The 14,272-nt window shown below is 29.1% G+C and overlaps 1 protein-coding gene across 1 annotated transcript; it reads right to left on the bottom strand.

Moving 5' to 3' along the window:
• Positions 1-1,186: 1,186 nt before the first annotated feature.
• LOC114195581 lies at positions 1,187-3,818 on the bottom strand. Its single transcript, XM_028086100.1, has 4 exons — positions 3,659-3,818; positions 2,712-2,840; positions 2,334-2,483; positions 1,187-2,186 (listed from the first exon to the last, which is right to left on the bottom strand). Exons 2-4 carry the CDS (start codon positions 2,835-2,837, stop codon positions 1,467-1,469), a joined length of 996 nt encoding a protein of 331 aa, XP_027941901.1. The 5' UTR covers positions 2,838-2,840; positions 3,659-3,818; the 3' UTR covers positions 1,187-1,466.
• Positions 3,819-14,272: the final 10,454 nt, after the last annotated feature.

The raw sequence follows: 14,272 nt of genomic DNA, 5'->3' as shown, positions 1-14,272 counted from the left end.
TTTTGTATAAAACACTTTTCGCAACAAATTTTGTAGGAAATACTTGCGAATTTTATAATTTTGTAGGAAATAATTACCCACGAAGGAATTACCTACCAATTAAAATTCTTAGAAGAAATAACAAAAAAAAGTCTTTTCTTGCAAATTTTTTTAACAAATTTGCAAGAAAATTTCCATGTAATATGAGAATTTTTAGTAATGCTCACTAGACTTGATGAAATTTTTTTCGCTCATATTACTAACAAATTTACAAACAAAAAAATGTTGATAATAGGATTTAAAAATTAGAGACAAAGTTTATCAACAAGATTGGTCGTCGGATACATTATTGATGAAAAATATTTTTCTATAATACAAATTCTAATTTAGCAACAAGTTTTATTAACGAATTTTATGGATGAATTAATTATCCACGAAAATATTTATCAATAATTAAATTCTAAAGCTTGTTGTAAATCTTCAATAAATTTGAATATATTAACAAATTTATTCTCATAGGTAAAAATCCATCGCTACTTATACAAATTCTTGCAGTGCGTACTATCACTTTTGATTATTAGAAAGATTCTTCCAAGGGAGAAATAAAAATATATTTGGTATTCTATCTATTTAGACCTAAGACAAGACAGAAAAACGAAAATAAATATGCGGATTTTGGATGAATGTGTCTCATAACTCCGATTTACTTATATATTCTCGTGGTATATAGGGCTACACACTTTTGTCTTCTTTTTTTTTTTATTTATCTCTGTGTCTTGGTTTGTATAGTCTGTTTAAAAGGTTGATGCACTCCATTATTCTATAATTAATATATTTTTTAGTATTGCTAAAAGAATACAATAAGGAAGAGTACGCTAAACAAGTTGAAGTGTACAAAAATGTTAAACCTTCGTAGCATTGAAAAAAAGGCCAAATTTCTCTCTCAATATAAGATATGCGAAAGTCAAGCTCAATTAATTTATATTAGAATGCGATTTTGGTGGTTTTATAATCTTGAAGAATGATACAGGGCTTATAAATTTGGCTTATAAATTTGTGGTGGTTTCAACATTATATGTTGAATGGAATTTTTCAAAGTTCGGTAGTTACAAATTAGTTTTAATTTTTATTTTCTCATCTATGTTAATGCATAACATGTATATAAAGGTCATTGTGATAGAGAATTTAAGACATATAATTACCAAATTTGACATTGATGACAGATTAAACTTTCCATATGCCACGTCTAAACTAAATTCTTACACATTACACATTAAAGAAAGCTTTAAACTTCGAAGTTGAATGACAAAAGACACTAAACAACATTAATTTACGCACAAATGGACCTAAACAAGGATACACGACCTAGAAACAAAAAGAAAACAACAAGACAAAACACAAACTTGTTATCATTCATGGTATCTCCTACGATCCCAGTTTCATATTCTAGCCAACCTGGCCAATGATTTCCTCCACCACCATTATCACTAGCTTGCAACTTTATTACCAATCTCTCTCACCTGAACTTGGTTGGTTGTATCATCCAACGTTTTCACCATGTTTTTCCTCCTTACATACACCTTAGTCACCTTAGGCTTGGTCATTTCATTCACTAACTTCTCTTCATGTTTTTCCTCCTTCTTCTCTTCAATAGGAGCAGTGACAGTGGGTACTGTGTGTGGTGTGTTGACTCCAGATGCATCAGACTTCTTCACAGAACATTTATTCTCAGTTTCCTCTAATTCCTTTTTCAGTAAACGAACCTTCAACTCAGGGTATTCTGGAGCACTCAACTCTTTTCCATAATCTCCAATAGCTTCAATCATTTTCTTGAAGCTTTTAGAGCGTGCAGCCTTAAATGAAATTCCATTTTCACAGAAGAACTTGGCAATGCTAACCCTTACCTTCTTAGCACAAGCATCTCTTTTACTGGTTTTTTGGTTTTCATAAGCTCCCCTAAGTTTGAGCCTGATTTCGGGTGGAATTTTCTTACAAGAATTAATATCACCCTTCAGCCCCATTTGATGTTCTTTCGCCCTTGTTATTCCCCCTGTTGTTGTTTTCAGACAAAAGTCACATGTCACAACACTCTTGTTGTTTACATCTCTCAAAGAATTCCATTCCCAAGCCATATCAAGAACCCGCCCACCTTTAGGCCTTGCCATTGTTGATGAAGCCTTTCCAAACCTTAATGGTTTCCTTAGTGGCTGAGATGATGTTATGGACGTAAGAGTCAGGAAACAGAAAGACTAAGAATAAATAGTGAAGAACCAAAAGTAAATTCAACAAAAAAGGAGAACACAAAGTGCTGTAATAATTCTCATAAGAAAAGGAACTAATAGAAATTAACTTACAGCATCACTGGTATGAGTTTTCTCAATTTTTTCTTGAGCTTTTCCACCTGTTATCGCCAAAAGTTCAGAAATTTTCTCCTTCATGATACAATTTCGCTTGCTGCAATCGGATCTTTCACCACGTCCCTCCACCATGCCACGCATCTTTTGCTTAAAAAATACAATTGTAAAAAGTTCTTCAAAATTTATAAAAATCATATCAAAGTTTGAGCAGGAGTTGAAACAACAAAATAGCATGAACTGTCAGTGACCCCGAACATCACAGTGGCTTAATGCAGAAAATGAAAACACAGTTTAGGGAAATTAGGACAAGGAAAACGTGTGACTTAAATCAAATTAAAATTGTCAGTGAAAAAAAACGGAAAAGAAGTAACTTACAGTATCGATTCCATCGTTTTCCTTCATTTTCTTATGATGTTTCTCAGGTTTCGCGAGCAAAATCTTTGAATCAGCTTTTGAATCTTCAGTTCGAAGGGGTCTCTTATTCGATCTTGCACAACTCATGTTCTGCCAAAGAGATTTCGTAAGCTAGAAGAAAGAACATCACATAAATTCGTAACCAAAGTACACCACACAGAAACCAAAATTCATCAAAGGAATTTACAACTCTAGCAAGTTAACTACGATATAAGCTTATAATCTCAAGCACAGGATCAAGTCACAGAGATCAAATCATTACCCTATGATGTTTATGTTCTCAACAAAAGAACAACTTTAAGAGATAAACCAACAAGCTAGAATAATTTTTAAACTGAATAAATGCAGATGCTGGACTGCTTCTGCATTCCTTAAATGAATCCTAGGAATGCAGTGCTGTTGTCAGAAACAAATTTTGAGAATAGTGACAACAATTCACTGAAAAAAATGCTGTTATTGGAGATGTGTGTATAATTGGTCAAACAGAACGAAATTTTCATTTTTATTTTAGATAAACCTTACTAAAAGAAACCCAAAACAAAACGGCAAATAAACAGCATTGACTACGTACGTTCCTACAATCACAGATAACCAATCAATAACATCAACAAAAACGGTCAAAACCATTGAAAACAAGCAAAACATGAGGATTCAGGCAAAACTACGAAATCATAACACCACCAAGCTGCCAATTCGATGGTGATTAAGAATGTTGTCGGGTGAATGCTTCCATGTTCAGGTTTCAAGAACGAGAACGAAGCCCTAGAACCGAATCAGAAGCCATGCACCGTTTACGTTAACGTTATCGTACTTTGAGCAACAAGAATTTGTGTGAAGTGGTAGCAAAACTGGTTTTACTAATGAAAGTAAAAAAGAAGATCAGTTATTTGAAGAAGAAAAAACCGTACTGCAGAGTAGCAAAGCAAACTGCGGAGAGCGAGAAGGGTGTGAAGTGAAAATGGTGGTGCCAGCCGGAGAGAGCTTGCGAATTTGAGAGAAGGTGACGAAGAAAAAAAGAAAGAGAAAAAACGAGACAAAGAAAAAGTGCAGAGTGAATGGTTTGGTATTAGAAACAGTGACCAGATGTGACTGCTCCAAGCACAATCGGTTCATATTTATATGCAAAATATTGATTAAGACATCATGAGTCAGCATTATTGTTTATAATAGTTGTCATAAATTTTCAGTTTAGAAAAACAGGACTTTAATTGATATCATAAAACTTTCCTTGTAATGACTAGGGCATGTTTTTTTCCAGACACAATGAAGTTTTCTAACGGTCACCGACCACCACGTAATTTGTGTGATGATACAAAAAAAGTTAATGTATATATTTTGAATCTATTTTTCCCTTTTTAATCGCTTGTTATTTTCCTCAATTATAAATTTAACTTTGAAATTATGTTGAAAATGGAAATCTGTCTTAATATTATTATTCTTATTTTTAAATTAATATAATTAGTGCTTTATTTTTTAATCATTTGCTCTTTTAGTTGATTTTTTTTTAATTAAAAAGGAGAGCTTCAAGTTGTGTTGAAAGTTGAAATGTATTTAATTTTCAAGCAAGTTTTCATTGAGTTATTTAAATTTAGCTCATAATAAATAATAAACCCTCAAGTCTTGAAGCAGATTTTTGCTAAGCTAATTTTGCAAATTAATAATTTAGGCAGTAAACTCAAGCTGGATCTAAAATTCGTGGAAGACATAAAATTTAGACATAGTGATTTTGGAAGTAATTAAATTAACTAAGCTTATCATTATTGCATTTATAGCACATGTAACACCACAAGAAGGCTTTGTGAGTACTATATGTTATAAAAATTAGTTTTATCCAAGAAGTAGTTGATTAATTACTGAAGTGATTTAGGGATGATAAACCTGTTCATCTATTGTCATCACCTACACCATATAAAGCCTCCCTAGCATGTATTTGACTGTAATAATCACTAATAACTCAAACCCAATTAGCTTTAAAAACATAGTAAATGAGTGAGTCCAAATAACCCTATTTTTGGACTTGGATTAACTCAGTTCAATGTCCACTTCTATAAACTTGACAAGCTTCTTTAATGCATCAAGGAGTTTGCAAAATTTCACACGCAAGTGCTGAACTTTCAAATCGAAACTGAAATGCATCCTTGGAAGAAGCCCAAAATGAGGGCACTTCTTAAAGTTGTGTAAATAACCCACCATGTAACAGCTGCATGTTCTGAATTGTGATGCCTAGTTTAGTTGGATCAATGCTCAAGTTACTCTTCCTCTTGTTAACTAAGGGTCACAAAAATACTTATCCTAATAAATAAATGAATTTATGTCTAACTCAACTTTCACTATAAAAAAAAACTTCTAAATAGTGCTCCATTTTAGTGACCAATAATTATTAATAACTATAGTAACCAATTTAGATATCAATTTGCAGAACTAAAAGTTATTGGTTATTAAAATAGTCACTATTATGAATAAAAAATTATAATTGGTCACTAAATTGATCTTTAAAATTAGTTACATGGTTTGACTATCAAAAAAAATTGGTCACTAGAAATTAGCTACCTAGGTTTTGACTACCAAAATGAATTAGTTTTTAAATTAGTCTCTAATTAATTAGTTATCAATTTAGTGACTAATTATAATTTTTTATTTATAATAGTGATTATTTTAGTAACCAATAATTTTTAATTTTGTAAATTGGTATATAAATTAGTCACTATAGTGACTAACAATTTTTGTTTATAAAATTAGTTTCTAATTAAGGATTTTCTTGTAGTGCTTCTAAAATCGGTTTGTAAATTAATATTTGCATTGATATACTATAATTTTGATCATATATCTAGTTAACGTGGGATCTTCAATATATTCCTTCACACTAAAGAATGAACAACTTGGGTGTGAAATTAAATACTTTTAGATGATATAATTGAAACCCTAGTTGTGAGTGACACAGTAATCCCATGAATGTTAATAGAATAAGCTCTAATACCATCTTAGTTAGTGAGTATATGCATATTCAACCTCACAAAATTGACTTCTATAGTGAAGTTTATAACATCCCAATTTAACATATTTACACTACTAACTCAAATATTCAAATTAGGTATTAAGAAATAACAAACCCATAAGCATATAATATGTATTTATGGTCCCCTTGAAACTCAAGATAAATTTCTTATAATATATAAATTTTTCAACAAATAGAGTAGATCTATACAATACAAAAACTATATACCTATGCAAGACTACTCTAACCATCCATCTACAATCTCAGTAATTCTCAACCCTCTTACATGTACTATCCTTTGCTTACATATAACATATGATCATTGCAGGCGGATAAATTGATGAGCTATTATTTATTTTCTTAGTTTTCTATACCGATCTTGAGTGTCCATTCGTGCCTAATTGTCTTTTATTAGTGCATTTTCATTAATTGGGCTTTATTAAGCTAGTAATTCAAATTTTAATTATTTTGAATTTACTTGTCTAATTTTTGCTTAATTATTATTTTTCAAGATTAGTGTGAAATTGGGCTTGGACAGTTTCTTGGACTGAAGAAGTTTTGCCACGTCAGCATTGTTGCTTGAACTCTTTTTCCACATTAGCTTTACTGAAGAAGAGTGCCTTTTCTTTTTTTTTTTTGTTATATTGGCCAATATCTGCACATTTGAAGGGGCTCAAGATCAGAAACTCAGGGTTTAGTTGTGTGGTTGATGTGACCACATGGAGAGAGCTCCCATATAGGGTTTTACTTTTGAAAACAGAAAACATTCTCTAACTTGATATATTGTATTCATGTTTTTTGTATTCCAGAACAATACCTATTTATGTATGTTCTTCATCACTAGTTCATCCATTTCTTTCTCTTGCTTTTATCATGTATTTTCATTTTGTATTGAGTTGCACTTCCACATTCATGGAGAACTATGTATTGATTCCCCAAAAATAATGCGTAAGCTTTGAGGTTTTGTTGTGTTCAGATTATGGGTTCTTGCTCTTCGTCTTCAATTTGTGTTTTACTGAACTATTCTGTTAATGCATGATTTGCAGATTGAGTATCTGTGTTTTGCAGATTCGGTCACAGATTTGGTTATAGATTCGGTCACAAATTCGATCATAGATTCAGTCACTATTTCTGTCACTTATTTAGTCGCTAATTCGGTCACTATAAATCAATGACGAACAAAACAGTGACCGGTTTTATTCATTTAGTGACTGAATTTTTGGTCACTGTTTCTTGGTTTTCTTGTAGTGAAAGTAGGGAGTCAATACATTTTTAATCATGTTTGATCGATTATGTTTTTGCTATTGTATTGAATCTGAGTTACTTTTTGAATTTGCCATAAAACACTCCCTTTGTGTTGTGTTTAGAACCTTTGATTGAGAACATTGGTCACTAGGATACAACCTTGAGAAGATCTCATAAGTACTACATTTAAAACTATTTATTTGTTCGGATACGACACCGATCACACTACTATTCCTAAATGCTAAGTAGAAGTATATCATACATATTGTCACAATTCACACATTACATTCAATAACTAAAATTTAAAGAACATTACATCTATGATGAACAAATGACCTTGGTTATTTACTCTTCTTCTTCTATTATATAGATTGAATTGTAGAGTACTTTATCACAAGGACTTGGTAAATAATGATTTAAATTGTGTTCATGATGCAAGTAACCAAAGTGTTGAAGATAAACAATTTATTAAGTGGCTAATTTGAAGTTTGCTTTGATTTTTGCAGTGAATGAACCCTTTATGGTAAACTCATGGGCCAAAACTTTCTTAGAGAATAAGCTTGTGAAGTTACTTGCAGATGGTGTTGCCAAGTACACCAACGCCTTTGGCTTGAGCTTGACCTCTTAGAGAAGGGGCTTGGTGTTAGGTCTTGGAGGTTTGCTCTACGATGGAAGAAATTAAGGTGAAGGTTGCCAATGTTGAAAATGGAGGAGATTTCACTATCTGTAGTGCTTAAGAGATCATCAAGGCTTTTTAAACCCTTCAATCCTTCCTCACAATTGTGTGGCTTGGGGACCTTAGTTCTTGGATGTTACCAATGTGTTTATTTGTTTGTTTGTGGCTTAAGAACCTTGGTAATGCCAATTTGTCTTCTAAACGAATTTGGGCAAAAACAATGGGTTTCTTCCATCAATGTTAGGTGAAGAGGGTAAAGGATCTGGAGAAGCCTAACTAGATTCATTACACTGTTAATGACATCTTTTACTAAGCTAGAACATAAACTCCGGAACATACTCCCTGATCCGAGGAAACTTAACTGGATTCGTCACTTTGGTGATGACACCATTCACTATGTCGAAATAGAAACTCTAAAACTTACCATTGAATCTGAGAAAACAAAAACGAATTGGACAATCTAGTATATTTCCTCATCAACCGAACAAAATGTTTGAACGAGACTCACCAGATCTAGGACTACTATATCGGAATACACACTCAAAAATGCTTTTTTTTTTAGGTTTAAATGCTTTCTTGGTCCCTTATTTTCATATATTCGTTATTTTTATTAAATTCAGTCTCAACTTTTATTAAAATAGAACAATTTTTATATAAATATTATACAAATATTTTTATTAAAATTAACATTTTTATTGATTATTTATGAAATCCAATTATAAATTATTAGATTTATTTACAAATTAAATATAATTCTTATATTCGATTATTTAATAGAATATAGCTATTAGTAAAACACAAATGTAATATTTTTAATATTTTTAAATTTCAAGTAAAACTTAAATTTAATGTTTCTAATTTGTAAAGTATATTCTATTTAATAATTGAATATAAGAACTATACTAAATTTATAATTAAATCTATTAATTTATAATTGAATTTAAAAAATAATTAATAAAAATATTAATATAACATTTATATAAAAATTAAATTTGGTCTTGATTTGAAAATGATAAAACTATTTTTTTTTAACAAAAAATGGTACTGAATTAAACAAAAATAATGAATACATAGATCGAACTGAACAAAAGAAAATGACACAATCACGAGCTGACATGTGAAATTGATATCGACACATAAACAATTTGTTTTAAATTAAAAAAATAGTAAAAATTATAAAAATAAAAAAAATCACGTGCAAAGTTCAAAGGTAGAGTTGTCAAAATAGATAACCTAGTCTGATCCGACTCGACCCACCACGGGTTGGCTACTTAGTGAGCCAACCCAACCCTACTCACTTATTAGCAAGCCAAAAAATTTGAATACGGCTCGGCCCACAACGGGTTGATGGGTTAAACAGATTGACTTAGTAGCTCACTTAATTAAAAAATAATAATTTTTTTTTTCAATCTCAACAAAACTAAATTATAATTTTGATTAAAATATAAGTCAACTTCAATAGAATCCAAATGCAATCCAAAAAAAGATGTTAAACTCCATCTACAAACCAAAATCACAAAAATATCAATGTGCTGGCTAAAAAAAGCAACCTAACCTGACTCAAATGCAAAGCCCAACATAATAAAAAACACTTGTGGGATCCTGTATTTGTGGGTTGGTGAGCCAACTCGGCTCATCACAGATTTAACCCGGATGAGTCAAGTTCTAAGTGGGTTAAGTCAAAAATTAACCCATATTAAAATTTGTACAAAATTTTTAGTTCAACCCAAACCTATGGTGAGCCGGTTTGACTCGCGAGTTCCAACCCATCTCGACAGCTCTATTAAGAGACATTAGCTATTCAGATGTCGTTAGTAAAAAAGACCAAATTTATCAAAATTAACAAAAAATTGTGATCTAATTAAATATTGAAACTAGATAAGGACCAAACCAAAAAAAATTTCCTTTTTTATTTCCACTTAAAGACCATTTCCAGAATGCCTCTCTTGATCCTATCAACACCCCCTGCCGCAGATTCCGATAGACCAGAACAATGGAGGTGGACGAACAGTGGAGGTGCAGAAACGTCAATGGAGGTCACGAACAATGGACCTATAGGAAGGGAGGTCCACACTCAACACAGGTGGAGAGGAGAAATTGCAGGGAAGGAGGTGTAAGAGGCTGTGCAAAGGGAAAAGTGATTATCCGAGTCAAGGTCAAATGGGGAATTATGGGGATTATGAAAAATGTGAGGGTGCAGGAAGGAAAATGTAGGGTGCAAGAAGAAGCTACCTAAAAATGATGGGAACCATCCTCTTGGTGATCTGAAAAAGGCTTTTCACAATGGGCTAAGTTCAAGCAGGCTATAATATAGCCAATTTCTTTTTTCACGTCCTTATTTTCTTATTGTACCACCCTATTTCTCAAATTACTTATTTCTACCCTGCTTTAATTGCTACTCTTTGGTTTGTGCTGCCTTGGATATCAAGATTTCAGATCAATATTTTCCAATAATTCACTTTTAGAAATACATTAATTAGGGAATCCTTTTAAATATACATGTTACTCTGTAACAAAACGTACCACATATACTTTACTTTGATATGTTGTAGTTTTTTAATTAGTTTATTGTTACTTTGAGCAATGATGTATATTTATGGAAAAAAAATAGACCTATATGAAAAAAGTGTGAGAAAAGAATTGCAGTGGAAAAAGAAAACAAAAAATAGAATAAATCAGTGACAAACATTGTATTGAAATTCATCCAAAATTCTTTTCTGATATCCTACCATATAAAAAAGTTCCATAGAAAATCATGGTAAGTGCCAAAGAAAAGCTGAACCCTTTTATCAGATATGGCCCAAAGTGTTTCATCTCAATTTGCATACTTCTTTCCAGCTTCATAAACCGAAAGAGTTAGGATTAGTGAGATGGGTTAGGCCTTATTGAAAAAATTAATGCAAATACTTTTATTTGTATTTTAATGAAATAATTTAAAATAAATTATTTATTTATTTTGGTGAATTAAATTTTTTCTAGAATAAAATAAATAGTTACAATACTAAAAAAATCTTATATTGTTCGTCAATTTTATTTTAAAATTTTGTTAAAAAAATACTTATAAATTTTGTTATGAAAAAAAATTTACAGGAAATTATTGTTGATTTTTTTTTCAAAATATTTTTTATAAATCACTTTTCGTAACAAATTTTGTAAGAAATACTTATGAATTTTATAATTTTTTGAAAAGTAATTACTCACCAAGAAATTATATGTCAATTAAGATTCTTAGAAAGAATAGCAGGAAAAGATATTTTCTTACAAATTTTTTTAATAAATTTATAAGAAAAATCTCATGTAATATGAAAAATTTTAGTAATGTGAGATGAAAAAATTTTAAAAAATAAAAAATTATTTCAAATAACTAAAACAATAAATTTTTATTTTTATTTTTAAAAAAATTAAAATTCCATAATTAAGCCCTCTTAATTTCTCTAAAACTCTAATTTTTAACTTGAAAAAACTCGTTTTAGTTATAAAAAAGGCAATTTTATTTTTTACTTTATAGCTTTTATTTTTTTTTCTAGAAATGTTTATGGAGAATTTTCTTGAAACAATTTATATATATATATATATATATATATATATATATATATATAAAAGTTAATTTGTAAAAACAATCACATAATTTCTCTATTTTTATGTATTAATTTGTAGATAAAATAATTTAAACTATCATGAAAAAATATTTTTTAAAATGTTTTATGGAGAATCCAAACAAACTTGATGTATCTGTCAAGTGTTAGCTGGGCACCATCATCACTGCATGCCTGCTATTCTTCTAACATAGTCTGCCATCACTTTAAAATAAGAACAGCTTCTTATTTTGCTGTTTCTTATCTGACATTTTACGACATTATGATAATTTTTTTATGTTTTGCTTTTCTATTTTGATTTCTATTAATTTTTGTATTGAGAAAAATAAAATATCAAATTAGATTTTGGAAAGCCAATTAGTCTTTAATAGTAGTTAATGGGAAAATAACAGTGTCAATTGTTAAGTGCTTTATGATATCCTTAAGTGACGGTCTGATTAGTTTAGTCTGCAATCAAAAGTTTATTTTAATTCTTATATTATAACTTTTATGAAACCATGGGATGGATTAGATTGGATTAATGTAATAGTACCATTTTAAATGGTTGGGAAGTTTTAATATTTGTGTTTTTCAATTTAAATTAAATATTTGTTTTAGTATAAGATAATTTAATGAGTTTTTCTTTAAGATTCGAAAGATCTATTAATTTTTAAGAAAGATTTGAACTGAACAAATCAACCAAGAATATTGAAGGAATCTATTAAGTTAAGAAAAATAAATAGCAAAAATAAAATGAAATGAAATAGACAAGGATAGAAGATATGCACTTTTAAAAATTAAAGTAATGTATCATTAATTTATCATTCACACTAAAAAAACTCACTTTTTTGTCAATTGGCTTTGGGATTTTTTTTTTCCTAAGAAATACTTGCAATTTTGTTATGAAAAAAAATTTATAAGAAATTGTTACTAACTATTTTTTAAAATATTTTGTATATAACACTTTTAGAGAAAAAATTGTAGAAAATACTTATAAATTTTATAATTTTGTAAAAAATAATTATACACGAAGGAATTATCTGTTAATTAAAATTTTTAGAAAAAAAATGCAAAAACAAAGTTTTTTCTTGCAATTTCTTTTAATAAATTTATAAAAAAAAATCTCAAATAATATGAAAAAAAATCTAGTAGTGTTAAATAAGTTTCTCCAAATAAGAATATAAGATAAAGTATCAAAATCTCAATTTACCTAATCTAACAAAATTAAGTAACTTCATATATTTCAAGTGTATATAAGTATATTTATTAATGTATAAATATTCTTATATGTTTTGTTATGTCTTATAATATATATATATATATATATATATATATATATATATATATATATATATATATATATATATATATTCATGGATCAATTATATATACACACAATTGATGCAATTGATACTCATAGGATAGAAAAGAAAAAAATTCTCAAATTTGCAAAAATAACCTGTTAGATAATAATAATAATAATAATAATAATAATAATAATAATAATAATAATAATAATAATAATAATAATAATAATGCTAATAATAATAGAACATTTTATTATATCATGCTAATTGTTTGAATGAGTTAAGACTACTCATTTAGGTTATACAAGGGCATGTTCCATGTTATAATTTCTTAAAATGTCACACAAATTGAGCATGACATCATGAATTAATAGACATTTCAAATGTACATGTGTCTCAAATAAAGAATAATAAGTTGATTTAAACATGAATAATCGACTAAAAGAAATAATTCATAATGTTGAATATATATTATGTTTTCTAACTTCATGTATATATGATAATTTATGCACTGATGTAAAGAAACCTCAATATGTAAGATCCCTAATCTCTAGTGTTTGTCAACAATATTAAAAATGTTGAATGTGAAGACAAGAAATTAATGGATTGATAAAATCTTTGGGACTGGTATGCTTCTTAAATGCAACATGTTGATAGACAATTATGAGACAAAAAAGATAGTGTGTTTGATGGTATGAAGCGTAAAAGAATCCATGCATGTTAAACAATTATACATTGTAGAGGAAAAAATGTGATAAATTACATCAACATCCATAGTGTGGGATTTTACAATGGTGATTTGGAATTTGATGTTAGGAAAGGTATCTTGTAAAAGTGCTATGGTATCTTCCTATAGTTTAGGGGTTGAAACAATTGTTCAGCAATGAAAATGATACAAAACTGATTAGATGATATGTAAATGACATAATTGTAATGGTCATTTAAGGTATTCAAAAGATTGTTTGCAATGGAAGACAATTGATTTCATGCTCCTAAATTTTGACAATGAATGAAAAAACAATAGGCTTGGACTTACTATAGATGGAATGACTTCATATGAAAACTTATGCAATAAACATAGTCCATGATCTTTATTGTTAGTGATTCACAACTTACCTTTGTGGTTGTTAGTACGATTTGTTCAATGATAGTGTGCCAATCACATAGCAAGTAGAAAGTAATTATTGTTCTCCCAAAGAACTTGTGCAATATATGACAATAATTGCAATCAACAAATAATTTAGATAAAATAATATTTCAATAAATTGTGTTGATGTTTAAGGAATTAAAAGTATGTAAAAACAAATAAATCTCGTTTTTGGATTTTGTTGAATACTTAGAATGCATAATAAATTAGAAATGATAAGTTATTATTTAGGTTAAACTTCATATAATCACTCAACTTCTCTCCATTTAATGTTAGTTAACCTAGAAGTTTGCTCCAACCCTAATTTCTTAGTAAAATAAGCTTATATTTCCTTATTAAAGTCAATTCCTTGAACACTTAATAAAAAAAACTTGTTTTCACAACAAGGGTTTAAAACAACTAATGAGTCAAACTTCATTCCTAGATGTAAGCTTAGCTTCATATACTTTTCTTTGGTTCTAAATTGCAAAAGATATTTCCCACTTCCCAATAAATCAAATATCAAGTTATGGATGATCAAGTTTTAAGGATTAAGCATAGAAACAAAATATTAACATTGAATGGAAACATATATATA

The sequence above is a fragment of the Vigna unguiculata genome, chromosome 8 (genome assembly GCF_004118075.2).
Source record: "Vigna unguiculata cultivar IT97K-499-35 chromosome 8, ASM411807v1, whole genome shotgun sequence".
NCBI lineage: Eukaryota > Viridiplantae > Streptophyta > Magnoliopsida > Fabales > Fabaceae > Vigna > Vigna unguiculata.
This window is presented reverse-complemented; position numbering and strand designations above follow the sequence as displayed.

What these genes read in the sequence shown, in the direction of transcription:
- LOC114195581 (XM_028086100.1), bottom strand. Translation starts at nt 2,837, where the DNA reads ATGAGTTGTGCAAGATCGAATAAGAGACCCCTTCGAACTGAAGATTCA. An exon ending in AAAACGATGGAATCGATACT is followed by an intron (nt 2,484 to 2,711) that starts GTAAGTTACTTC and finishes GTATTTTTTAAG; the next exon opens with CAAAAGATGCGTGGCATGGT. An exon ending in AAACTCATACCAGTGATGCT is followed by an intron (nt 2,187 to 2,333) that starts GTAAGTTAATTT and finishes ACATCATCTCAG; the next exon opens with CCACTAAGGAAACCATTAAG.